The 27,056-nt window shown below is 49.8% G+C and overlaps 2 protein-coding genes across 12 annotated transcripts in view; both read left to right on the top strand.

Moving 5' to 3' along the window:
• MIDEAS (mitotic deacetylase associated SANT domain protein) overlaps window positions 1-20,002 on the top strand; it is a 75,086-nt gene extending 55,084 nt beyond the window's left edge. For 6 of the 11 annotated variants that reach the window (XM_005561729.4, XM_065549046.1, XM_005561727.4 and 3 more), the window contains 10 exons: window positions 5,227-5,572; window positions 7,693-7,759; window positions 8,246-8,388; window positions 8,499-8,602; window positions 9,100-9,175; window positions 9,848-9,936; window positions 12,353-12,502; window positions 13,618-13,830; window positions 15,604-15,800; window positions 16,092-20,002. In XM_005561729.4, the coding sequence (XP_005561786.2) occupies window positions 5,227-5,572; window positions 7,693-7,759; window positions 8,246-8,388; window positions 8,499-8,602; window positions 9,100-9,175; window positions 9,848-9,936; window positions 12,353-12,502; window positions 13,618-13,830; window positions 15,604-15,800; window positions 16,092-16,260 (1,554 nt within the window). In that variant the 3' untranslated portion in view covers window positions 16,261-20,002. The remainder of the gene's footprint in view (window positions 1-5,226; window positions 5,573-7,692; window positions 7,760-8,245; window positions 8,389-8,498; window positions 8,603-9,099; window positions 9,176-9,847; window positions 9,937-12,352; window positions 12,503-13,617; window positions 13,831-15,603; window positions 15,801-16,091) is intronic. The other 5 variants (XM_073997751.1, XM_073997750.1, XM_073997752.1 and 2 more) reach the window with 1 other exon arrangement.
• A 723-nt stretch (window positions 20,003-20,725) lies between these two features.
• On the top strand, window positions 20,726-23,350 carry PNMA1 (PNMA family member 1). Its single transcript, XM_005561726.4, has one exon. The coding sequence runs from the start codon at window positions 21,491-21,493 to the stop codon at window positions 22,550-22,552; it is 1,062 nt and encodes a 353-aa protein (XP_005561783.1). The 5' UTR covers window positions 20,726-21,490; the 3' UTR covers window positions 22,553-23,350.
• Window positions 23,351-27,056: the final 3,706 nt, after the last annotated feature.

Here is a 27,056-nt window from a genome sequence, read left to right as displayed (position 1 = left end):
GGTGAGAACATTGAAAATCTCTCAGCAATTTTGAAGTGTATAATACACTGTTACTAATGATAGTCATCATGTTATACAATAGGTTTCCTGAACTTATTCTTTTTTCCTAAGTGAAATTATGTATTGTTTGACCAGTATCTCCCCAGTCCTCGCCCCATCCCCTAACCCTTGGTAAACACCATTCTACTTTATGCTTCTTTGAATTCAACTTTTTAAGATTCCACTGATACAGTTTGCATTTAATGTAATTACTTAAATACTTGGGTTAAAAGTTGCCATCTACTGTTAGCTGTTTCCCATCTTGCCTTTCCCATATTCTCCTTTGGATTGATTTGAGTTGTTATCCCACTTCCCCATTTTATTGATTTATTAGTTATATCCTTGCATGTTGTTCTTTTCGTGATTACCCCAGCATTCTTCTTACCCATATTTCTTCAAGAGAACTAAGCCCTACAGAAAGGGATTTGAGCAACTATTTCCTCAATTTTCTGAAGGATGGGACATAGCTAGTACCATTTTAAAATGCATAGGAGGCCAGGTGCAGTGGCTTATGCCTGCAGTCCCAACATTTTAGGAGGCCAAGGCAGGAGGATCGCTTGAGCCCAGAAGTTCGAGACCAGCCCGGGCAACACAAGGAGACACCCAATCTCTACAAAAACAAAAAACAAAAAAACAACAGAAAAAATTAGCTGGGTGTGGAAGTGCACACCTGTAGTCCCAGTTTCTTAGGAAGCTGAGGTGGGAAGATCGCTTGAGCCCAAGAGGTCAAGACTTCAGGGAGCTATGATTGTGCCACTGCACTCCAGCCTGGGTGACAAAGTGAGACCCCTTTTCAAAACAAAACAAAAAGCAAAAACAAAAAACCCAAACCCTGTTAAATGCATAGGAGAGAATTTAACTTATTATGTATAGTGAGTGCCTTATGACATTAGGACTTAGATCTTTGGTCAAGAAGGGCTGCTAGATATTAAAACATGTATCCTGGGCCGGGGGTGGTGGCTCATGCCTGTAATCCCAGCACTTTGGGAGGCCAAGAGATGGAGACCATCCTGGCCAACATGGTGAAACCCCATCTCTACTAAAAATACAAAAATCAGCTGGGCGAGGTGGTGGGTGCCTGTAATCCCAGCTACTAGAGAGGCTGAAGCAGGAGAATGGCTTGAACCCGGGAAGCAGAGGTTGCAGTGAGCCAAGATCGCACCACTGCACTCCAGCCTGGGCAACAGAGCGAGACTCTGTCTCACACAAAACAAAACAAAACATGTATCCTGGCTGACGCCTGTAATCCCAGCACTTTGGGAAGCCAAGGCGGGTGGAGTTCAAGACCAGCCTGGCCAACATAGTGAAACCCTGTCTCTACTAAAAATACAAAAACTGGCCGGGCATGATGGTGTGTGCCTGTAATCCCAGCTACTGAGGAAGCTGAGGCAAGAGAATCGCTTGAACCTGGGAGGTGGAGGTTGTAGTGAGCCGAGATCGCACCACTACACTCCAGCTTGGGCAACAGAGTGAGACTTCGTCTCAAACAAAAACAAAAACAAACATGCATCCTTGGCTTTTTGAAATATGTTAGTACTTTTAGCTCTTCCTGGACAATGCAAAGTTCTTGTTTTTGTTTCTGGGTTTTTTGGGCGGGGGCGGGGGTTTGAGATGGAGTTGTGCAGGCTGGAGTGTAGTGGCATGATCTCAGCTCACTGCAGCCTCCACCTCCCGGATTCAAGCGATTCTTCTGCCTCAGCCTCCTGAGTAGCTGGGACTACAGGTGCAGGCCACCATGCCAGGCTCCTTTTTTTGTATTTTTAGTAGAGATGGGGTTTCACCATGTTGGCCCGGCTGGTCTCAAACTCGTGACCTCAGGTGATCCCCCTGCCTTGGCCTCCCAAAGTGCTGGGATTATAGGTGTAAACCACCACATCTGGCCCTGAATTACTTTAATCAGAGGTTGAAATGAGATTATTTCAAGCTAGGATTTATTCCATATAGGGACTATCCTATTTCTGATTCACCTTTATTCTGAATGAAAGTGAGTATCAGCCCTTTTTGGAGTCCCAGTCCAAACCTGGGGGTTTGCCAAGCTCTCCTTCCTTGGCGAGCCCTAAACTTCAGCTTTGTGTTTTTTTTCTTTTGAGATGGAGTTTCGCCCTTGTGGCCCAGGCTGGAGTGCAATGGCTCAATCTCGGCTCACTGCAACCTCTGCCTCCTGGGTTCAAGTGATTCTCCTGCCTCAGCCTCCCGAGTAGCTGGGATTACAAGTGCCCACCACCACACCCAGCTAATTTTTTGTATTTTTAATAGAGGCGGGATTTCACTATGTTGGCCAGGCTGGTCTCGAACTCCTGACCTCAGGTGATCCACCCACCTTGGCCTTCCAAAGTGCTGGGATTATAGGCATAAGCCACCACACCCAAAAGTTTGTGTTTTTTTTTTTTGAGAGGGAGTCTCACTCTGTCGCCCTGGCTGGAGTGCAGTGGCGCGTTCTCCACTCACTGCAACTTCCGTCTTCCAGGTTCAAGCAATTCTGCTTCAGCCTCCTAAGTTACTGGGATTATAGGCGCCCGCCACCACGCCCAGCTAATTTTTGTATCTTTAGTAGAGACGGGGTTTTGCCATATTGGCCAGGCTGGTCTTGAACTAACCTTGGGTGATCCACCCACCTTGGCCTCCCAAAGTGCTGGGATTACAGGCGTGAGCCACTGCACCTGGCCAAACCTCAGTTTTTATTGTGTCAGTTCCTTAAATTTCTTAAAAGCTCTGCTCAGTTTCTCAGCCTCTCCGTTGCCTTTTCTAGTAATAGCATTCACCTCTAGGGAAAACGCAGCTTCAAATACTGGGCTCACCTCTTTAGCATTCTTTTTTTCCCCCTGGATCTTGGCTCTTTAATTCTTTGCTTATTTGCCCTCTGATATCTTCAGAAATGTGTTTTGCATATCGAGTCCAGATTTTCTGGTTATTCTCAGCTGGAGAGTTGGCCTGCATGCCTCTGTCATAGGCAGGGGAGCACCACAGTCTCTGCTCTCTGGGTTCCTGTTCCCTGGTTGAGGAAAAGTTTGTGGTAGAGGCTGGAGGTCTGGGCAGCTTGTTCTGAGAGTGAGCAGGAAGGAGCCTCAGCAGCTCCACAGCTCAATGCCCCTATTTTATAAATGAGGAGCGAGGTCCAGAAAAGACAAGAGACTGACCTAAGGTCATACAGCCAAGTAATAGTAGAGCTAGCCCTAGAATTGGGATCTCCTGAATCCCTGCCTGTGAGTACTTCTACTACACCAGGCTTTGGGGGGAGGTTTTGTTACTTGTTTATTTCATTCATTAGTTTTTATTCTTTGTACTACAGATACTTTCTTTCATGCATAAAAGTAGAGAGGGCTATAATGAATGCCAGCGTTTAGCCATCACCCAGATTTCACAGTTATCAAAACATAGCCAATCTTGTTTCACCTGTACCTCTGCTTCTCCATGCCGCTAGGTTATTTTGAAGCACATCCTGAACATCGTATCATTCCATCCATATATACTTCAGTTTGTGTCTGAAATACATAAGGACTCTTTCTTCTTCAACATTATCTCAGTAGCATTACCACACCTAAGAAATGAACATGACTGTTTTTGTCAAATATTCAGAATAGTTTAAATCTCTTATTATAAAATTACAAATGATTACAGCCAGCTGATTTTTTGGTTAGATTTCTTGTCAAGAAAGTTTGGGGGGGGGGGCCTTTGGCTCCTGCATTTTTTTTTTTTTTTTTTCTGTGCAATCATATTGTTTCCCTAAGGGAAGAAAAATGAACGATTTCATTTCATCCCAATTTCTAGAAGGGAAAAGAGGGCGCAGATGAGTGAAGGACATGGCCACAGCCTCAAAGGGGAGTCAGGGCCCTCTGCTGGAAGGTGTTTATGGGAGCCAGAACCTTGGCAGGGAGACAGCTCATTATTCTAAGGCCCACTTGGTCAACATGGCCAGCCTTACCTGTTATACTGAGTATGCAGAGGGATAAACTGGATGCTGCTCACCTTGTAGGGCTCCATTCTCTGCCTTTGAGATTATAGGAATCGAGCAAGGGAAGGCCTCTGTTGTCTTATAGTCCTGCTCCCTATTCTAGATAGAGGCCCATGAGGCACACCTAGCAAGGAGAAGTAGGCGGGCTAACTTTTGCCAGTGTGCATGGGCTAGACTTTCCTAGTGGGATTAATACTATGAGAACAAAAGTTCTGCAAGGACAAGGACTGTCCATTCCATTTTTTTTTTTTTCTTTTTCCTTTTTGTTTTTTGAGAGAGAGTCTAGTTCTGTTACCCAGGCTAGAGTGCAGTGGCACGATCTTGGCTCACTACAACCTCCACCTCCCGGGTTCAAGTGATTCTCGTGCCTCAGCCTCCTGAGTAGCTGAAATTACAGGCACCTGCCACCATGCCCAGCTAATTTTTGTGTTTTAGTAGAGACAGGGTTTTGCCATGTTGGCCAGGCTGGTCTCGAACTCCCAACCTCAAGTGATCCCTCCACCTCGACCTCCCAAAGTGCTGAGATTACCACGCCCGGCCTTGTCCATTCCATTTTGTAGTCCCATGCCCAGCTCAGGTCTTAGCACGCAGTAGGAACTTTCATCTAACGCAGAGCCTGGAGTTTAAGTAGTGATAGCCAATATTTACTAGGTACCAAGTAGCGTTCTCAGTGATTTCCATGTATTAATTCATGTAGTCCTCATAGTTACCCCAGTAAGTAGGCACTTACTAGGTAGGCACCATGTTAAAAATGAAGATGCACAGAAAGATTGAGTAATTTTAAGTGGCAATAAAGGTGGTAGGTCCCAACCCAAGCAGTCCAGCTGCAGAGCCTGGGCCCTGAACTACTGTACTCTTCTGCCCTGTCACACACTTTACAGCAGAGGTGGGGAACGGTGGTCTGGGGGCCAAATCCAGAGCTAAGAATGGTGTTACAATTTTATACGATTAGTTTTAAAAAGAAAAAGGGAAAGAAGACGAATATGTAACAGAGATCACATGTGGCCCACAAAGCCTAAAATATTTACTCTCTGGCCCCTTACAGAAAAAGTTTGCTGACCTCTGGCCTAGAGGAGACAATAAGGGCTTTTGGACGTGCTCCTTTTTTTCAGGCTTGCCTTGGTGGGTGTGGTGGGCAGCCTAAGTTCCAAAGGTGAGACCGGCAAGCTGTGGTTAAGACTTCACTTTCCCTGGGACACAAGGCTGAGCCATCTTTGTTTTCTTTCCTTCTCCAGGCGGAAGACATAAATGTCAAGTTGGAGGGGGAGCCTTCCGTGAGGAAACCAAAGCAGCGGCCCAGGCCCGAGCCCCTCATCATTCCCACCAAGGCGGGCACTTTCATCGCCCCTCCCGTCTACTCCAACATCACCCCATACCAGAGCCACCTGCGCTCTCCTGTGCGCCTAGCTGACCACCCCTCTGAGCGGAGCTTTGAGCTGCCTCCCTACACGCCGCCCCCCATCCTCAGCCCTGTGCGGGAAGGCTCTGGCCTCTACTTCAATGCCATCATATCAACCAACACCATCCCCGCCCCTCCTCCCATCACACCTAAGAGTGCCCATCGCACGCTGCTCCGGACTAGTGAGTGACCTCCCTCCGCGGCCCTGGCAGGAGCGGGGCTGGGGCAGTGGGCAGGGAGGCATCTCAGCCTATGGGGCTGCTGCGGGATTGGGCTGGAACACTCTGGGAGAAGGAGCTCTGCTCTGTCTTCTCTGAGATTGAGAAGGAGGTTGTCCTCATTCAACAAGGAGGGGCGGAGGGCCCGCCCAGCTGCTTGGATTCAAATCTCAATTTCATCATTTACTGTTACATCCACTTTTGCAAGTCACTTCAACTCCCTGGGCCTCAGTTTTTTCAGTATTAAGATGGGGATATTAGTAGTACTTGGTTGATGATGAAATTGCCAATATTCAACTATTTTTGGGTTCACAAATAGTAGTTTCCTTTGGTTCAACCTAATGACCACTTCCTAGGCTCAGGTGCATTAGCACACATAAAGCTGGAACATCATGCCAGGCCATCCTGTTTGCTCATAGTCCTTTGCAGCAGATCTGGTCTCTGGGGCTCTCAAACAGTCATTTTGGCCAAAAACAGACACTCTGGAAATATTGGGCTGGCTTGGGGTGGTGTCCTGCCGAAAAGTGTTGCCCACTCCACAAGGAGATCCATTTCCTCTGCAGAATGGGGTAATCCAATCCCTTAGGGTGGTAGAGAGGATTAAGTGGAAGTAGCTAGCTCATAGATGCTTTTGGCCAATTAACCTTTGACTGTGACCTCACCCATGGTGTAGCTCTCTGGTGCCCCCTGGTGTCTGTGGGTGCAAAATGTTTGCCCTAGGCTGGCCAGCCTTCTGTCCTGCTTCCTGGGGAGGCTTCTCCCTGGCTAGGCTGTGTAGGAAGAGGAAGTCATTGTGGAGATCAGACTGGCAGCCAGCGAGAGGTCAGTCTGCCCACGAGTAGTTACCGAACACTTGGGCGTAAGGCCTTGAACTGGGTCCTGTGAGGGCTCCAAGAATGTACAGGACACCGTGGTCTGTTCTATAGAGAATGCAAGGTCATTAGGGAGTTGACATGAAAGCCTGGGAGTTGGAAAAACAGAGGTTCCTGGCAGTGTGGGATCTGTAGCCAGTGAGTGAAGTCCCTAGCAGCTAGCCTGGGCTGGTGAGGACTGCATTCAAGTGGGGTGGGGCCAGAGCTGAGCCCCAGAGATGGAGGAGGGCAGGGGCAGGGAGGACACACCAGGGAGAGGAAATGACTGATGCAAAGGCCTGTAGATGGGACCATGCAGGGAGAGTGAGGGGCCGAGAGATAAGCAGTCAGCTAGGATGCAGGTCCAGGCACATGGGTGGTGAGAGGTACAGATGGAAGCGGAACTACCTTGAACTCTGAGGGGAGGGTTGCAGGTTTTATCTCACATTGCAGCAGGGAGTCAGTAAAAAGCAAAGATTTTTTTTTTTCTTTTTTGTTTTTGAGCAAAGGAGTGTTTTGATCATGTGGGGCCTTAAGAAGACCAGCTTGGGGCTGGGCACAGTGACTCACACCTGTAATCCCAGCTACTTGGGAGGCTGAGGGAGGAGAATCGCTTGAACTTAGAGGTTCAACTCCTTGAGCCGAGATCACACCACTGCACTCCAGCCTGGGCAGAGACAGAGTGAGACTTTGTCTCAAAAAGAAAGAAAGAAAGAAAAAAAACTAGCTTGGGAGAAACTGAGGCGGAAAATCCAAAGAGGAAGTGAGAAAGTGAGACAATAACTGTATAACAGCGATGCCCTTCACCACCTCCCTAGTGTGCTCAAAGTTTCAGTCTCTTTACTAGAAAACCACAGCTTTACATTGGAGCTGATTCTCTAGTGTTGGAGCTTCTGGGGCAGGGATATGGCTTTAGTTGTAGAAGCAGTAATAATAATCTTTATCGAGTGCCAGGCTCAGTGTGTTATTTTATCCAGTTCTCACATTAACTCTAGGAGACAGGTAGTAATCGTCCCTTTTGGTAGGTGTGAAAACTGAGGCACCCAAATATTTAGTGAAGAGCCTGCGTTTTTGTAGGTGGCAGGCTGCAGAGCCAGGACTCAGGTGCCTGTGTTCCCTGTGTGAGCTCTGTGTGTCACCACTGTGACTCTTGCACATACAGGGCAGCCACTAGGATTGGGGGTGCTTTGCTAAAAGGAGGTACTATTTATCAACCTGCTCTTTGTCCCGTAGACAGTGCTGAAGTCACCCCGCCTGTCCTCTCTGTGATGGGGGAGGCGACCCCAGTGAGCATCGAGCCGTAAGTGCAGCCCTGCCCCTGGCCGAGGGTGTGTGGGTGGCCACACTGGTGCAGTGTGTGCAGGTGGGCCCTGGGAGCAACAGGAGGGTTCCGTGGGGACTGCATAGGGCTGAGAGGGCCTCCCTGAGCTTCTGTATTTGGCCCTGGACTTTGCTGTCCCCGCCCTGCCTCTGTGTGGAAGTTGCAGGGAAGGACAAGGACCGGCTCAGCTTGAACTTATCTCTAGGAGAGTTGGAAGGGGGGTCCAGAGGCTCTTTCCCATCTGTAAACCTGGAGCTGCTTCTCCCTTCTCCTGCCTCTGGACCTTGCCTTTCTAGTGGTGCCAGGTCAGACTGTCCTCCCAATCCCCTAGAAGCCAGACTCCCTCCACCTAGCTGAGGCCTTGCTCTGCCGGCTCCCCCTCATCTTCTTCCCACCCTGAGGGATCATCAAGTTCTCTGTCCCCGCAAGGTGAGGCCTCACCTCCTGCCCTTTTCATTCCTCTAGACGGATCAACGTGGGCTCCCGGTTCCAGGCGGAAATCCCCTTGATCAGGGACCGTGCCCTGGCAGCTGCAGATCCCCACAAGGCCGACTTGGTGTGGCAGCCATGGGAGAACCTAGAGAGCAGCCGGGAGAAGCAGAGGCAAGGTGAGGAGGGGCCTGGGGCAGCCAGTGAGGGCAGGCACAGGCCTCAGCCTGCCCAGCCCCGAGCTGAACGTGGTTTCCTCCCCTCCCCCCTCATGCTCCTGTGGATCCAGTGGAAGACCTGCTGACAGCTGCCTGCTCCAGCATTTTCCCTGGTGCTGGCACCAACCAGGAGTTAGCCCTGCACTGTTTGCACGAGTCCAGAGGAGACATCCTGGTGAGAAGGCGCCCCCAGCAGAGGGAGGACCCCTCAGTGGGGGCTGGCTTGGATCCATGTCTGCTGCTCAGGAGCTAGGCCTGCTGGCATGCACTTTTGAGGCCAGTAGGAGGGTCTGACTAAGGAAGGGGCTGTAGAGGCTTGACCCGAGGGAGCCCTAGTTTCGGCCCCCAGGTTTTGCTGTGCAGCGTTCTCCCGTCCATTCCCATCCCTGATTTTGGGTCAGTGGACTCAGACTGGATGGTTGCTGAGAGCCTTCTCCAGCAGTGCTGCCTCCCTTGGGGCCATGGTCTCTCTTAAGAGGACCTGAGGCCTGTTTTCTGGGCAGTCTCACCCCCTGTGATCTCACCACCCCACCAAACCCCTTATCTCTCAGCAGTTAAGGGGGGGCAAGAGTAAGTACCCACCCTACTCAGGATTTTATCAGGGCCTAGAATGCTCTGTCCACCACTGATACCCCTGCCAGCGCCCTGACCCTTCCCTCACTTCCCCTCCAGGAAACGCTGAATAAGCTGCTACTGAAGAAGCCGCTGCGGCCCCACAACCATCCGCTGGCAACTTATCACTACACAGGTGGGCCTGGCTGTGGCGGGCATGGTGCCCTGAGAGGTCCCCAGCATCCATGGGGCCCTGCTCAGTGCTGAGTCACAGCCCTGGGTCGGGGCAGGAGGAGGAGGGTAGATAACCCAAGAGTCAGAGTGAGGGAACTGCCACCAAAGCTGGGGTAGCTCTCCAGGGGTTTCCTGTGCCCTGGATGGGAGGGGAGAAGGGAGTGGGCAGGTGGGAGCCCATCCAGGCAAAAAAGCCCAGGTCACAGGGACAGGAACCCAAGGAGAGCCATCCAAATTGGCATCAGGTACCTGGAACTTAGCCCCAGGAGTGTATGTCCTGTTCTGGGCACTCTAAGAAGGACATGGACCGAGTCACATAATTCTAGCAGCCAATGTTTTCCATCCATGTTAGTGCTACATTTCATCTGCACCAGGCAGAGCACCAAGGGTTTCACATGCATTATCTTACTAAGTCCTTACCACAGCTGGTGAGCTAGGCGATACTAGTTTCCATTTCACAAGCAAGGGAGTGAGGCTGTGAGCAACATGGCTAGTGTGTGGTGGAAGTGGGATGAGGAGCCGGCTCTGATGCCTGCAGAGACCATGGGCCTTAGACTTTTTTGCTGGTCAGAATGGCCCCACGGTGGCCAGGGCCCCGCCCACCTCACTCCCTCGCTGCCTCTTTGCTCCATAGGCTCTGACCAGTGGAAGATGGCCGAGAGGAAGCTGTTCAACAAAGGCATTGCCATCTACAAGAAGGATTTCTTCCTGGTGCAGAAGCTGGTGAGCTGGGCTCTGTTTCAGGGGTAGAAGAGGGCCAGGAGCTAGCTGCCTGTGTGACTTCAGGGCTCCCTCTGCCAGTGACCAAGCCCTCTTAAAAAGCAGTCAGGTCAATGCTACTGAGTAGCCTCAGAGAGAATTTCCTAAACAATACAAGAAAGAGAAAGATTAGGCCTCTTTTCTCTATTGATTCTAAGCACCCTTTCCTCACTTCAGGGTGATGTGGCCAAACTCTGGGGTCTCAATCCAGAAGGAGGCCTAAGTGGGCATCAGACTTAAAATAGGCAGGAGGAAGATGGGGAGGAGGGCGGCAAGTAGAGGTGAGCCATTCCCCAGGGGAAGGTGCAGGGGGAGGGCCCCCTGGGGTGAGGGGAACTGAGAGCCAGCAAGTGCCTGCATAACTGACCTGGGGGCCTCTGCCCTCCTTTGACTAAGAGTTGCCTTCCAGTAACTCAGCTGTTCAAGCCCACATTCCCTAGATTTATCTTGTCCTCCCTCCATATTCTTCTGGAAAAGCAGATGCTTTGCTAATCCAAGGAGTTGCATCTTTCCAGCTCTGTCTCACAAAATCTGGGCCGTGGGGAGAGAGGATTGTGTAGACTGCCAAGGGAAGAGTTTTTAAAAAAAAGCATGCCCTTTCCTCCTGGGATTGTAGATTGTATTGGGAACAGCCCTGGGGACTAGACAAAGTGCTGATGATGAATTCCCCTGCAAGGGCCCTGTTGTGAGGAGTCCTTTGCTATGTTTTAGTAACACTCTGTTCCCTGATTGGGCAATACTGACGGGAAGTACACGCCCGTGAAATTCACTGAGGCGCCCCAATGCCTAATGAAATGAGCAGACCTTTAGTCAGTCAAACAAAGGGTCAGAGAGAATTGACAGTAAATGTGTAAACGGCCTAATTAATACATGTGTGACTTGGCCATTTCTGTGAGATGAAAGATGTCTGTTTCCTCCTCAGACACAAAGGGCCCACACTGACCCCTGGCCTCTCTGGGACAGGAGCTCCCAGCCCAGCGGTGGCTGAGCAATGTGGGAGCCTGTGGGGTGGTGTCAGAGAAAACAGCCTCTTCGTGTGGGAAAGTCGCCCAAAAACTAAACCCAGTGTCCAAATAGATTTGTGCAAATAGATTTATGCAATGGGAGAGCTAGAATTTCAGAGCTTGAGAGGCAGGCCACTGGAGATCTAGCCTTACTTAACCCCATTGGCTATTTACATATGAAAAAACTGAAATTAGAAAAGTGAGTGACTTGCCTAAGCTCAGATAGCTATGTGGTAGCAGAGTCAGGAGGAAGACTTAGGCCTTTCACTTCCTCCTCAGGTTTCCCAGGGCTTTCTTGTGAGTTTCCCTTGAGTTCCTCCCCCGACAGGGCACACTGTGTCATTTCTATATGCTCACTTGTCAGCCACTGCTCCCTGGAGAGAAATGACATTTTGCCTGGATTAATGAAAAGCGTCTCTGTTGCCAGGTCAGGGCTGGCTTTGGATACAGATGGTGCCCAGACCTTTTCCTTCAACTTTTCAGTTTGAAAAATTTCAAACTTATAGGAAAATGGAAAGAACAGTAGAAAGAACACCTGTCTACCCCGACTTCGATTTAGCAATCGTTAACATTGGCTACATTTGCTTTCTCTTTCTCTATGTCTAAACATAGACATACACATATACAGCTCTCTCGTTCTCTGATTCAGCTAATCATTAAAAGTTACATTCATCCTGTCACATGACTAAAAGCTTTCAGCATGTATCTCCTAAAAACCAAGATATTCTACAAAACCACAGTACCATTAGCACGCCCAAGAAATTTAACCTGATAAAATAATTCAGGCCAGGCGAGATGGCTTACGCCTGTAATTCCAGCACTTTGGGAGGCAGAGGATCACTTGAGGCCAGGAGTTTGAGACCAGGCTGGCCAACATGGTGAAACCCCATGTCTACTAAAAATACAAAAAAAACCCTAGCCAGGTGTGGTGGCACACACCTGTAATCCCAGCTACTCAGGAAGCTGAGGCATGAGAATCATTTGAACCTGGGAGGCGGAGGTTGCAGTGAGCCGAGATCGCGTCACTGCACTCCAGCCTGGGTGACAGAGCGAGAGACTGTCTCCAAAAAAAAGAAAAAAAAAATACAGTAATATCCTCTGATACGCAATCCACATTGCCTTCTCCCGGGTGGTTCTGATATTGTCCTTTTTAGCTTGTTTTATTTATTTACTTATTTTAAATAGTGCTGAAGCATTGATTGATCAGTGGTTTGTTGCAGAGCAGGCATTGGAAAAATGCTTGTATTTCCTAGGTTGGCTGGGTTTCATTTTGGCTTGAAGTTAAGGGAAAGATGCAGGGACGAGAAAGGCTGGATTCTCCCCAGGCTGATGAGCCAAACCAGAGGGTTCTGACCTCAGTTTTGACTTCAAACCAGATCCAGACCAAGACCGTGGCCCAGTGCGTGGAGTTCTACTACACCTACAAGAAGCAGGTGAAAATCGGCCGCAATGGGACTCTAACCTTTGGGGATGTGGATGCCAGCGATGAGAAGTCGGCCCAGGAAGAGGTTGAAGTGGATATTAAGGTGACTCCTTTTCCAGCCTCAGATGCATAGAGCCTGGGCTGGGTCTGGGGCCAGGCCTGAGCTGGGAGCCTGAGCTCATGCTCTCCAGGAGCCTGCAGAGGGCAGGCTGAGGAAGACAGTGTCCCTGACAGTCACAAGGAGCCCTGGACCGCTGGGTTCTCCTCTCTATACTGCTGGTGTCATAGTAATAATACATTGTGTTGATACACAGGGTAATTTTCTCACAGGATTCACACCAGCATCGTCTTCTTATCTCCGCATAGCAGACCTCTAACACTGTTTTTCAAACCTCAGTCATTCTTGTATCACCTTTTTGATTTCTGCTATATCTGCATCCTACCTTGTGTCACCATTAGAATTGTTGTCATATTCACATACTACTTGTGCCATTACTTAATATTTTCCTTTAAATCAACTCATTTTTTACTCAGAAGGGAAGCTTTATATCACAGTGATAAATAGAAAACCAAGGTTGTGTGCTATAAATAGAAGGTACTGGTAAAAATATATGTGAAAACCAGTGTTACTAAATTCTAGCTAGATACTGTGTTACCTGCCAAGGCTGAGACTGAGGCCGGACCTTGCTCTGTTAAAGAGATTATTAAGTCTAGAGAAGTATAAAAGACACATTAGCAGCAACCAGAGACTGAGTCCTTGGCATAATCAGGATTGAAAGAGAATTGAAAAGGGAATGTTACTTAATTCCGTGTCCATGTATCCACCTAGCATCATTTTTGGGATTGCAAGTCCATGTTTGGTGACATGCTACTGTAAGACAGGGAGTGGTTTGCTGCCCATTTTGCAGGTAGGAAGGTAGTAGAGCTACAGAAAGCATTACAAAGATAGTTTGGAATTGGAACTCAAGGCTCCTGCCTGGCTCACCACATCATTGCCAAGGATGCCTCCTGGTCATGTGTCCAGGAGGATGGGTGGCAATGGGGAGCGACTGGTATATACCCTCCCTGCCCTTCGCTCTCTCTCAAGTGCTCCCAGGGCTTGAGACTCTCTTCTGTTTCCATGGCTACTGTGCCATGACCCCTCGGCCGGGTCAGAATCTGTGCTACAGCAGTGAGACAGAGCTGTAGGCTCACTGCCCTTGTTCTTGTTCCCCATAGACTTCCCAAAAGTTCCCAAGGGTGCCTCTTCCCAGAAGAGAGTCCCCAAGTGGAGAGAGGCTGGAGCCCAAGAGGGAGATGAAGGAGCCCAGGAAGGAGGGGGAGGAGGAGGTGCCAGAGATCCAGGAGAAGGAGGAGCAGGAAGAGGGGCGAGAGCGCAGCAGGCGGGCAGCGGCAGTCAAAGCCACGCAGACACTACAGGCCAATGAGTCGGTGAGTGTGACCGCCATGGGCTGAGCCCAGGGCAAGCAGGGTGGAGCTGGGCCTGGGGACATGGGAGGGAGGGTAGAGCAGGACTGTGATCCTCATTATAATCATAATAGCAGGAAGTGTACTTTGTGCTGTTAACTCATTTAATTCTCACAACCGTATGTAGTATTACTGTTATTCCCATTTTATAGATGGGGAAATTGAGGCCCAAGATAACACAGCTAGTAGGCAGCCTGAATCCAGAGTCTGCGATTAATTTTTATACTCTACTGCTTCTGTATCTGAGATTCAGAGGGAAAAAGGTTTTGTGAAAACCCAGTAGGTTTGTGGGTCACTGAGGGAGCATTGGTGGGTTGTAGCTTGGACAGGGCTCCCCTAAGAGAGCCGGAGCCCCTGACAAGAATGAGACTGAGCTGAGACCATGGGAATGACAATCATAGGCCCTCAGGCACGATCTCTGCAAAGTGCTTTCATTTCCATTATCTCATTAATTCCTCACACTGCAGAGTTAACCTCTACTCTGCAGATGGGGGGAAAGCAGTTCAGAGATGCTAAGTGACTTGCCCCAGGTCCTTGGACTCCTAGTGCAGTGCTCTGTCCACCATATATCACAGGCCAAGAAGCAAGACTACCGGCCATAGTTGCTCCTTACCAGGGAGAGTTCTCCCAGAAAGCAGTAGGGAGGGGAAGGGGTTTATTGGAGAGCTGCTGCTGTTTGAGAGTCGTTTTTTTTAGAAATGTGTGTAGTAGGCCTGGCGCAGTGGCTCACACCTGTAATCCCAGCACTTTGGGAGGCTGAGGTGGGTGGATCACCTGAGGTCAGGAGTCGAGACCAGCCCGGCCAACATGGTGAAACCTCGTCTCTATTAAAAATACAAAGATTAGCTGGGCATGGTGGTGTGCGCCTGTAATCCCAGCTACTCCAGAGGCTGAGGCAGGAGAATCGCTTGAACCCAGGAGGTGGAGGTTGCAGTGAGCCAAGATTGCGCCACTGCATTCCAGCCTGGGTGACAGAGTGAGACTCCGTCTCAAAAAGAAAAAAAAAAAAAAGGAATGTGTGTAGTACACTTATGCTTACAGAACTCCCATAAACTGTAAACCCATGGCTGTGTGCCCACTTCTGAGCCTCGACCACCTGCACCGAGAGCTGTGCTCTGTGTAACGCCCTACAGAGTTCTGCTGACTTTTGTGAACACTTTCCCATGAGGGTTCCACTTCTGATGGCCACGCGGGGCTTCCCCAGCCAAGGCCCCCTCTGCTCCCTCTGCTCTGCACTCTGACCCCTGCTCTTGCCGTTTGGTTTCCCTGCACTGCGCTGTCCTGAACTAGCTACCTATGCATCTGTCCCTTCCACCAGACCCTCAGCTCTGAGGGCAGGCATGCCTGTGTCAACCTCTTTGTCCCCAGCACCTGACCCATCACAGGGGCCTGAATCTCATTTATAGAACAGGGCATGAGCGGACTAAATGACAGAAAACATCAACAGGTCTTCATTAACCCAGACACCAAGATCGCCTGTCAGGCGCATCAAGGCCTCTAGCAGCTCGGGCTGCCCCACAGAATTACCCTAGCAGCAACTTTGTAAACGATAGAGCTGACCAGAGACGCAGAGTTGGAGGAGGCAATGGTCGTCCTATCCCTGGAAGGACCCAAGTGCATGCCAGGTGACTGGCAGGAGTATATATGACCTTTGAGGCCCCTGGTTCCCTGTGATTCTAGAATTCCAGATCTGCGCTCGCTTGGATCACTCAACTCTCCTTGTTTGATTTTCTTCAGGCCAATGACATCCTCATCCTCCGGAGCCACGAGTCCAACGCCCCTGGGTCTGCCGGTTGTCAGGCCTCAGAGAAGCCAAGGGAAGGGACAGGGAAGTCACGAAGGGCACTACCTTTTTCAGAGAAGAAGAAAAAAACAGAGACCTTCAGTAAGACCCAGAATCAGGAGAACACTTTCCCCTGTAAAAAATGTGGCAGGTAAGGTGGCCAGCCCTGTCCCCGCTGGAAGCCAGGGGGCTGGTGCGCGGCGGGGGCGGGGCCGGGGGGGAGGGGGAAGAGGTACAGGCGGTGTCCGCCTCGTTTCTGATTGGCTCAGCGGGTTTCTAGGGCTGTGACGTCATGGGGCAGCTTTCGGAAAATGATACGAGCTGGCCAGCCCCGGCTGTGCCGCGTCGGGGGTGAAGGTGAAGGCTGGGGTCGCTCGCGCACCCGCGCTGGGAGCCCCGGGGTGGGCCAGGGCTGTCCTGATCAACCCCTGCCCGGCCGCAGGGTGTTTTACAAGGTGAAGAGCCGCAGTGCGCACATGAAGAGCCACGCAGAGCAGGAGAAGAAGGCTGCAGCGCTGAGGCTAAAGGAGAAGGAGGCCGCCGCTGCCGCCGCCGCCCACCAGCAGGCTCTGCGGGAGGAGAGCGGCGCGGGCGCAGGCGACAAGGGCTGAGCGCGGGAGCCAGGCTGGCCCAGTCCTGGACCCTGGCCCTTCCCGCACCGCCGCCAGCGCCCGCAGACACCCTGGCATCTCAAGAGGGAGTGAGGAGAGGATCGCAGGGATTTTTCCCTGCGAAACAAATGAGACAATGAAATAAACGGCTCTTTTACTTATGAAGGCCCCGGGAGCAGCGTTAAGGGCTCCAGGATCCAGTTCTCTTTGCATTTGGTCTGTCGGAAGTTGTCCTCGTGCTTTCCTGAACCGGGAGAGTCCCGTTCCCCTCAGGAGGGGCTCCACTGCCTCTCACACTCCGACTTCTGCTGCTCTGCTGCCCCGCAGTCTCTTCCCTCCTCTTTGCCTCCCCCTCCTCCCCTCGGCCTCCAGGAAGCCACCGTGGCCGGCCAAGCACAAGCTCACCCACTTTGGAGCAGCATTCCTCCTCCCCAGAGGACCTCGAAGGCTGCAACGGCCCTGCCCCAAGCCCCAGAAAAAGGGACTCTCGGAGGGAGTCTGCTGGCTTCTCTGAGAAGGGGCGCAGCCTGACACCTGTGCTGTCCCTGCAGTCTCCAGTCCTGCCTGAGCTGCTCCCATGACCGTGCCCTGAGTGGCCACCTCCTCTTTGGGAGGGAGGCCGCGACAGGTACTCTCCCTTTGCTGCTTGCTGGCGGCGCTGCTGGGCCTACAAAGTTTTCTCGGCGTTGGGGAAGGGGCTAACGTTCTTGTCCAAAGCACTCATCTTGCTGCAGGGAAGGGAGCTGTGCAGAGGCTGGAAGCTGCAGAGTTAGGCCGGAGAGAGCTTTTGACAAGCCTAGCTGTTTCTGCTTCCCACCTTTTTTGCCAAATACCTTTGGGTCCTGGAGGCTGCCAAGGGCGCTCCGCCTTGAGCAGGTCCCAGAGAGGCTCAGCCTGCCCGTCCTGGGAGCCAGCGTCCTTGCCTCTGCCCTGACCTCAGCAGCTACACCTAACCCCACCGCACCCCACCCAGTGTCGATATCCACAACCCAGCCCCCAGGCCTGCACGCTGGAGATTTCTGGATCCTTCCCTAGGAGGGAGAGGTCTCCTAACTCGATTGGACAGGAGCCTTCATTCCTTGACTCGTGTCATTTGGGAGCTATTTATTTATTCTTAGTATTTAATTTTTAACATCCTCTCAGGGACCAGGGGCCTCCTGCTTTTCAGAGGCCCAAGTGCATTTATCCCAAAACGAGGCATCTTGACATCCCCCATCCCCCCCGAATTCCCGAGGCCCTAAGGTCCCTCACCTGGTTGCTCTGGAAGCTCTTGCCGGTAGGAATGATAGCAACACTGGAAGAGGGTGGGAAGGTGGAGGGTGTCACCAAAGCCACACAGAGCAAGGGAGATCAAAGGCAGTTCTTGCTGCCCCTTCTCTGGCTGTGCTTTGCCTAAGGGAATTGGCAACAGGCCAGGATTCTAATTTGGTTTATGGGGCCTGGATTGTGGTTTGAAGAAGCCATATTTGGCATGGGTGAAGTGAAAGGGCCAGGAGGTTCTGGAGGCCCCTTCACGTCCAGTCCCATAGCGGGGCTAGAGCGGGGCTCAGCTGTTTTTCTGATCTTACTCAACTGAGTTGTGCAAAAGAAATTCTAAGTGAATGCGCGTATGACAGGTCAATGTATTAGGAAGGAGCCAGAAAGTATTCATACTGCTACTCCTTACGAGATAGCCAAGAAGCGTCAGGTCAGTAACTGGGAGTGGAGAGGGAGTTTTGTTTTGAAACTGTGCACTGTGAGGTATTTTTCAGCATCCATTTATACATTAATGTGGTTCTACAGGACCCCGGCTGTGGAAGTAACAAATTTCTTCTCCCTCCAGACTCTTGGATGACTACCTACATCCCCAACTTCCCGGTTAGTTTCCTCCACAGGTTTCCATGAGCTCAGTATCCCAAGACAGCAAAAATCTGGTATACCCTGTAGAAGCAGGGGGGTAGCAAATTTAGGCTCTCTTCGAAATTACTTGTATAATACGAGTGCCTTCGCAGCTTAGCCCCAAAGTGCTACTTACGTTTCCCAAGGTTTTTTCTATTCAAACCATATTTGGTTTCAGTCCCCTTTATGGACATAGGGTAACAGAAACCTCCATCATTCAGGAGACCCTTTTGTTCAGTGGTAACATCTTGTACTTGGAAAAAAAATTTTTTTTTTTTTTGCGACAGAGTCCCATTCTGTCGCCCAGGCTGGAGTGCAGTGGTGCGATCTCGGCTCACTGCAACCTCTGCCTCTCGGGTTAAAGGATTCTCCTGCTTCAGCCTCCTGAGTAGCTGGGATTACAGGCACACACCACCACACCCAGCTAATATTTTTGTATGTTTTTTTTTTTAGTAGAGACGGGGTTTTGCCATGTTGGACAGGCTGGTCTTGAACTCCTGACCTTAGGTGATCCACTCGCCTCGGCCTCCCAAAGTGCTGGCATTACAGGCGTGAACCACCGCGCCCGGCCGTAAATGTTTAAACAAGAAAGTGATTCTACTCTTCTAAGCTTACAGAGACCAGACCCGGTGAATGTAACTGGGGAAAATCAAGATGGTACCTCTCTGCATTAATCCTGCCAGACACCATATTTTAGGAAGGTCCATGCTCCAGGATGCATTCATGTCTTGGATACAGTGTGAAAATTAAAAAGTTTAGAGGGTAGATGTAATTGTGGCAAGTGACTTGCCAATAAAGTAGGTGCAGCTATAGAAGCTGGCATAGGTATATCCTTAATGGTGCTTTCTCCCTGGGCTTGTCTCTTGTTGTTTTTTTCCCTATATTCAGAGCTCTGAGAAGTGATAAACACCTCCAGCTTTCTTAACATCCTCCCCACACCATCTCACCATATCCATCTCCCAGCATCCATCTGCATTCAGCTAAGGGCGGGAAACTGACCTAGTGCCTGTGCTGCAGACCATTTCTGAGGTCTCCACCCATCCAAGGAGGCAGAGCCATCATTACTGTCCTCCATGCCTTCAGCAGCCCCCCTCACAGCTAAGGTACATACCACCCCTTCTGCCGCGCCCCCTTCCACTCCTGGCACCAAGGTCTTTTGCTGCTTATGTCTAAAGGGATCGCCTATATTTAACTGCCTCAGTGACCTAACCTCTTTCTTCTCATGTGCCAGATGTTAAGATGAAGGAGGAATACAACACATGCTCAAGCCTCAGCTGTTTAGTTGTTTTCACTGGGGCTCGCTTTTCTGGGACGGTATTTATTATCAGACTGGCAAGCCTAACTCCATAGGTTTACAGGAAGTAGGGATATTTTTATAAAACAATTGTGTCCTCCCCACATTTTGCTATGTTAATATTTGCCTCTAACAATTTGCAGCTGTTTCACTTTTTCCTCATTTGTCTCTAAGTTGAAGGCCTTGTTGGAGGGGACAGAGCACAGGAACAGCCTTGACAGTCTGTAATTATTGTACAAATATTTTAATAGCATATAAATAAGTATATTCCTTTTATTTTGAAACAAAAATGATCAGACACTGCCTTTTGTGTGTTTGCTGCCTGTGGCACCCTTTTTGAAAAAGACTGTTACATATTAAAATAGTGTACATACATATAAATATTACCTCTTTTGCTGTACAGTTGTGATAGAGACTGAAGATTTTATTTTTTGTGTGCTTTTTATAAGAAAAAATTAATACACTAAAGAATCTTGCTGATGTGATTGTAATGTACCTATGTAACTTATTTACTTTTGAATGTTCTTCTGTATCTTTAAACCTTTTATTAAATAAGGTTTTAAAAATTCAGAGTTGAATGCTATGTTCTCTCGGGATTTTCACCATCTGGGGTTGATGTAAGTGGGCCTTGTCTTGCTTGCAGGGAGATTACTCGACATTTTTGAGCCATAAGGATTCTCTTTTAGCAGCCTATTGTCGATGCCAGCCAGGAAAAGGAAAATAACACTAATGTTTGCCTGGCTAAAAGATGACTCAGTAGACACAGACAAACAGATGTTTACAAAAGTTTAGACAAGAAAAAGTCTAAACTCAGTATCTCACACAAAAAATGGCGCACTCCGGCTTCATTGGGATAAAATATGCAGGGTGCACAGTGTGGTCAGGGGTAACGGGAAGCCAGGGTTCTGAGGAGAGTATTTTCACGTGCAGGGTGGACTGGCTGGGCAACCCGAGTAGACAAGTCCACCATGAGGGATGCCATGACTTCCAATAGTATCATCTTAAATGCACTCCAGGATTGGGTTATTATTTTTAAAACACGGTGCTTAGCAGTATTTGTTTGCTGTTAAAATGGAAAATTATGAAAAAGGAAATGCGCCATCAGAGAAACAAATGCCCAAGCCCCTCGCTGGCACCATGGCAACCGCTCGACCCCCGCGGGCCGCCGGAGCAGGCGTGATTCGCGCCAGCTGGGGCGCCGTTGCCATGGCGACGCCCGAGCGGCTCCGCCGCGGGGGCGGGACGGGGCGGGGCTGACGCCGCTCGCGGGCTGGCCCCATCCTCCACTGCAGCAGTAACGTCGCAGCGGGTTGCGGGTAGGACTCGACGCTGGGGCAGCCGCGCAGCGCCTGAGCCGCTGCAGGCCGCCGCGGCCGCCGCTGCCCACCCTTGCCTGTGCTGTTTCCAGCCTCGCTTCTCCGGCTTTCCTGCTCCTCTGCTGCCTTCGTTTCTGGTCCTCGGCCGTCCTCGCCGCCCGCCCAGAGGAGTCCCCGCGCCCGCCAAGAGGAGTCCCCACGCCCTCCAAGAAGCCGCTCTCCGCTGGCCCGCAGCCGCCGCGACTTCGGCACAGTCTCTCCCTCTGGCTAGTCTCCCAAACGGCCGCTCCTCGCCCGCGGGAAGACCGGGCTGCGACCGCGAACGCCCGATCCTCTCCAGGAGCCGCAGCGAGCGCCCGGCGGGCACGCCCCGCGACCACACCCCGGCTGCTTTCGACCCAGCGCGCCTGCCTTCGCCGCCCGCCCTCGCTCCTTGCCCGCTGCACGACGACGCGACAGCCCGGCTGCAAGCGGCAGACCCGACCGGACCCGGACCCAGACGCAAGATGGCGACGGCCGCGTGACTTCCTCAGCGTCCCCGAGCTCAGCTCCAAGTGTACCTACGGACTGACTGGGGGGGCAGAGAAGGGCGAGATCAGGACTCTGTGTCTTTGTTAGTCGTGAATGCATGAAGCCTACCTCCCTTGGGCCTATTTGGTGGGAGTGTCTGGTATTGTTCTAAGGCCAGGAGTACGGTGAGCCACAGTCTGTTGGTAGAATTGGCGTCTTGATAGTTGAGAAAATGGCGATGACACTGTTGGAAGACTGGTGCCGGGGGATGGATGTGAACTCCCAGAGAGCTCTGTTGGTCTGGGGCATCCCAGTGAACTGTGATGAGGCTGAAATCGAAGAGACCCTCCAGGCAGCGATGCCCCAGGTCCCCTACCGAATGCTTGGGAGAATGTTCTGGAGGGAAGAAAATGCGAAAGCAGCCTTATTAGAGCTCACTGGCGCTGTCGATTACGCCGCGATCCCCAGGGAGATGCCGGGCAAAGGAGGGGTCTGGAAAGTGTTGTTTAAGCCCCCAACTTCTGATGCTGAATTTTTAGAAAGATTGCACCTCTTCCTAGCTAGAGAGGGGTGGACCGTGCAAGATGTTGCGCGTGTCCTTGGGTTTCAGAACCCTACTCCGACCCCGGGCCCAGAGATGCCAGCAGAGATGCTAAACTATATTTTGGATAATGTTATTCAGCCTCTTGTTGAGTCCATATGGTACAAGAGGCTGACACTTTTCTCGGGGAGGGACATCCCAGGGCCTGGAGAGGAAACCTTTGATCCCTGGCTGGAGCACACTAATGAGGTCCTAGAGGAGTGGCAGGTGTCCGATGTAGAAAAGAGGCGGCGGTTGATGGAGAGCCTTAGAGGCCCTGCCGCTGATGTCATTCGCATCCTCAAGTCCAACAACCCCGCGATAACCACTGCCGAATGCCTGAAGGCGCTTGAGCAGGTGTTTGGGAGCGTTGAGAGCTCTAGGGATGCCCAGATCAAATTTCTGAACACTTATCAGAACCCGGGAGAAAAATTGTCTGCTTATGTCATTCGTCTGGAGCCTCTGCTACAGAAGGTGGTAGAGAAGGGGGCCATTGATAAAGATAACGTGAACCAGGCCCGCCTAGAGCAGGTCATTGCTGGGGCCAACCACAGCGGGGCCATCCGAAGGCAGCTGTGGCTTACCGGGGCTGGGGAAGGGCCGGCCCCAAACCTCTTTCAGTTGCTGGTGCAGATCCGTGAGGAGGAAGCCAAGGAGGAGGAGGAGGAGGCTGAGGCCACCCTTCTGCAGTTAGGCCTGGAAGGGCACTTCTGAGTGCCAGAAAAGACAGCTTTAGTGCAGACCTAGATCACAGCTAGTTTTCTTGTCCCTGTGGGGGTCTTACAGATGTGTCTCTGAGTAGTAAAGGCTTAGCCCTGTTCCGTTTTGTTGTTTTTTTGGAGGGGAAGGTTAGTCAGGCCTGAGTATTCATGTAACATTCTAAAATTGTGCAAGCGAGCACCGTGAGCTGCTACAATGCAAGTGGGTCTTGCTGGCTAAAGTGCCAGGTAAAGGGTTGGTTGGACACAGCGCTTAGTGCACGCTGTCATCATGGACATCATAATCAGTTGTGAAAAACACACGAACCTCTGACACTTCCTATTCCACACTGAATGTGAAATTGCATGTGCAGATGTTTACTACGGGGCCTGGCTCACAGGAAGTGTTCAGTAAAAGTATGAACTATTAGATTACTGATAGCGCAGATAGATTTTTCTTTACCATAAATAGTTCCAGATTTATATTGATGGAAGGAAATGTGCATTTATTAGCTATTACTCAACTTTACAATGCAAACATCATATTTCTCATCTTTAAACATGTCGATCAGTTTAATTGAAAAGTATTCTGAGACTGCAAAATGGGGTGTTAAAAAAATACTGCAATTACGGAGCTGTGTAAACCAGTTTCTCATTGCATAAGATACAGATGTAAATTGCATGGAGAGGTTGATATGCACCTGTACAGTAATTCACTTCCCCATTTCAGATCTTTGTCAGAGAATAGTTCTTGTTCATACTGAGTGTTCTAAATTTGAAGTTATATATACAAATTAAAATATTTTAAAAATTCTGTTGTCTTCTCATTTTTCTGGCATGTATAAACATTTTTAGCCTAAGTAAACTCTGTCCTTTTTTCTTATGAAGACTTTGTCATTAAACCATTTATTTTACTCTTAAGCTTTGTATGATACTATGTGAATTTAAATGGCAAGTCCTTTTTTTTCCTTCCCCTCTTGCTGTCATCTTAACATTTTTTTGGTTTATTTTTTAATTTTTTAAATTTTTTATTTTTATTAAGGGCAGAGAGGGTCTTGCTCTGTTGCCCAGGCTGGAGTGCAATGGAGCGATCTCAGCTCACTGCAACGTCTGCCTCCCGGATTCAAGTGATTCTCCTGCCTCAGCCTCCTGAGTAGCTGGGATTACAGGCATGTGCCACCACACCTAGCTAATTTTGTATTTTTTTTAGTAGAGATGGGTTTCACCACGTTGGTCAGGTTGGTCTGGAACGCCTGACCTCAAGTGATCCACCTGCCTCGGCTTCCCAAAGTGCTGGGATTACAGGCATGAGCCATCTAGTTTTTTCTACTAAAAATACAAAAATTAGCCGGGTGTGGTGGTGGGTGCCTTTAATTCCGGCTACTTGGGAAGCTGAGGCAGGAGAATCACTCTGGGAGGCAGAGGTTGCAGTGAGCCGAGATTGCGCCACTGCACTGCAGCCTGGGCAACAGAGTGAGACTCTTGTCTCAAAAAAAAAAAAAAAATCTAGGCCGGGCGCGGTGGCTCACGCCTGTAATCCCAGCACTTTGGGAGGCCGAGGCGGGCGGATCACAAGGTCAGGATATCGAGACCACGGTGAAACCCCGTCTCTACTAAAAATACAAAAAATTAGCCGGGCGCGGTTGTGGGCGCCTGTAGTCCCAGCTACTCGGGAGGCTGAGGCAGGAGAATGGCGTGAACCCGGGAGGCGGAGCTTGCAGTGAGCCGAGATCGCGCCACTGCACTCCAGCCTGGGCGACAGAGCGAGACTCCGTCTCAAAAAAAAAAAAAAAAAAATTTAGAGACCAGATATGGTGGCTCACACTTGTAATCCCAGCACTTAGGGAGGATTGCCTGAAGCCAAGATTTTGAGACCAGCCTGGGCAACACAGACCCAATCTCCACATACATTTTTAAAAATTAGCCAGGCATGGTGGCACAGGCCTGTGGTCCCAGCAGCTCAGGCAGCTGAGGTGGGAGATTGCTTGAGCTCAGGAGGTTGAGGCTGCAGTGCGCCATGATCGCCCCACCGCACTCCAACCTGGTGATAAAGTGAGACCCTGTTTCTCAAAAAATTTTTTTTAGAAAATCTTGAAATGGGGTTCAGGAGGTTATCTGGCAATGTTTTTCTCTTAAGATCACTTTTCAGCTAAACATTTTATTTCACTGAAGAAATAACTATAATTCATCACACCTGTGTAAAATGACGGCTTATTTTACAGCAGCCATTTATAACAGGAAGATATAAAAAGGGAAATACAGCTATAAAACATGTTTTTTTTGAGGCAAAGATTCAGTGATTGAAGATATCCATCTTTTGAGGTCCTCAGTGAATCTAAAGTTACTACATGAATATTGTGTTCAGTGAGCTTTTCCCTAATAAGGTTTTAAAATTATAGCTGAGCCATTCGACAAGTTTATAAGGGGTAATGTATGTTCTTCCAGATTTTTCGGTGCACATATTCGCTTCACGTCTGTACATCCCTTTCCTCCTGTCACAAACACATCTCCACATACTTGCCTTGGTTCCCAACAGATACGCTCAGCTTCACTTACCACAAACACTCGGCATGTCTTCACCCACTACCCACCATTCACATAACTTTCCCCTCCATTCCCACCAGCATCAGGCATGCACTCAGCCGACCTCTCACACTCTGGACACATTCACTGTCATCTCCCCCTCAGTACTCTCCGGATAACATACACCCTCCTCCCGTTCCATGTACACTATGCCACTCTCCCAACCTCAACATACATTCCCACTTCTCCTCACACCCACACACACTCCCACCACCAAACACCAACGAGCCACCACATATATGTACACACTCCCACTCCACACATATACACACATACTACATTTTTTTTTTTTTTTTGAGACGGAGTCTTGCTGTGTCACCCAGGCTGGAGTGCAGTGGCGTAATCTTGGCTTACTGCAACCTCTCTCTTGGGCTCAAGTGATCCTCCTGCCTCAGCCTCCCAAGTAGCTGGGATTACAGGTGTGTGCCACCACACCCGGCTAATTTTTGTATTTTTAGTAGAGACAGGGTTTCACCATGTAGGCCAGGCTGGTCTCAAACTCCTGACCGCGTGGTTCGAAAGTGCTCCAAAAGTGCTGGGATTACAGGCGTGAGCCACCGCAACTGGCTCACATGCTAGATTTTTTTAAATGGGCCAGGTGCAGTGGCTCACACCTGGGATGCTGAGGTGGGAGGATGGCTTAAAGACAGGAGTTCAAGACCAGCCTGAGCAAAATAGTGAGATCTTGTCTCTACAAAAATAAGTAAATTTAAAAATTAGCCAGGCCATTTAGGAGGCTGATGCAGGAGGATTGCTTGAGCCCAGGAGTTCAAGGTTGCAGTGATCTATGAACATGCCACTGCACTCCAGCCTGGGGTGACAGAACAAGACCCTGTCTCGAAAAAAAAAAAAAAAACCAAAACACCACACACACAGATGCACAAAAAAACAAATTAGGTATATAAGGATTCTTTTTTTTTTTTTTTTTTGAGGCAGAGTCTCGCTCTGTCGCCCAGGCTGGAGTGCAGTGGCGCGATCTCGGCTCACTGCAAGCTCCGCCTCCCGGGTTCCCGCCATTCTCCTGCCTCAGCCTCCCGAGTAGCTGGGACTACAGGCGCCGCCACCACGCCCGGCTAATTTTTTTTGTATTTTTAGTGGAGACGGGGTTTCATTGTGTTAGCCAGGATGGTCTCGATCTCCTGACCTCGTGATCCGCCCGTCTCGGCCTCCCAAAGTGCTGGGATTACAGGCTTGAGCCACCGCGCCCGGCCAAATTCTTTGGGGTTTTTTTGTTTTGTTTTTTTGGGTGTGTGTTTGGTGTTTTTTTTTTTTTTTTTTTTGGCCCAATATGTTATGGACATCCTTCTATAGCTTAAACATAGGGATATACCTTCTTTTCATAGATGTAGAGTTGGCTGCATTCTTAGGAGGGAAGTTATCACCTAGGATTCTGACTTCTTAATTATATAAAACAATTGTATATATCTACATGCATACATATATATTCAATGCATTACATATATATGACATCAATCAGTGTCAGGCTCCTAAATGTCCATCCTTTGTTCTAGGAAACAATGAACTAAAAATAACAATGGGATATTTATGATCTGAATTAAGGCTTTCTTTTTATAAGCTCAGAAATTGAAATTTGTCTTTCTTTTTCCATTTTTTAGGGACAGGATCTTGCAGTGACATGATCATAGCTCACTGTAACCTCAAACTTCTGGGCTCAAGCAATCCTGCCTCAGCCTCCCCAGTAGCTAGGAGCACTGGTGGCAGAACTAATTTTTTTTTTTTTTTTTTTTTGGTAGAGATGGGGTCTCACGATGTTTCCTAGGCTGGTCTCAAACTCCTGCCTTGGCCTCCCAAAGCACTGGGATTACAGGCATGAGCCACCACACCTGACAATTTGTCTGCTGTTTAGTGGAGGACAGCAGCAAGAAATGTATCCTCATAATCAAACAACTGGAATAAGAAGTAGAAACTACACTACA

Source organism: Macaca fascicularis, chromosome 7, assembly GCF_037993035.2.
Source record: "Macaca fascicularis isolate 582-1 chromosome 7, T2T-MFA8v1.1".
NCBI lineage: Eukaryota > Metazoa > Chordata > Mammalia > Primates > Cercopithecidae > Macaca > Macaca fascicularis.
Note: the sequence above shows the minus strand (reverse complement) of the source record. Positions and strands in the feature narration are given on the sequence as shown.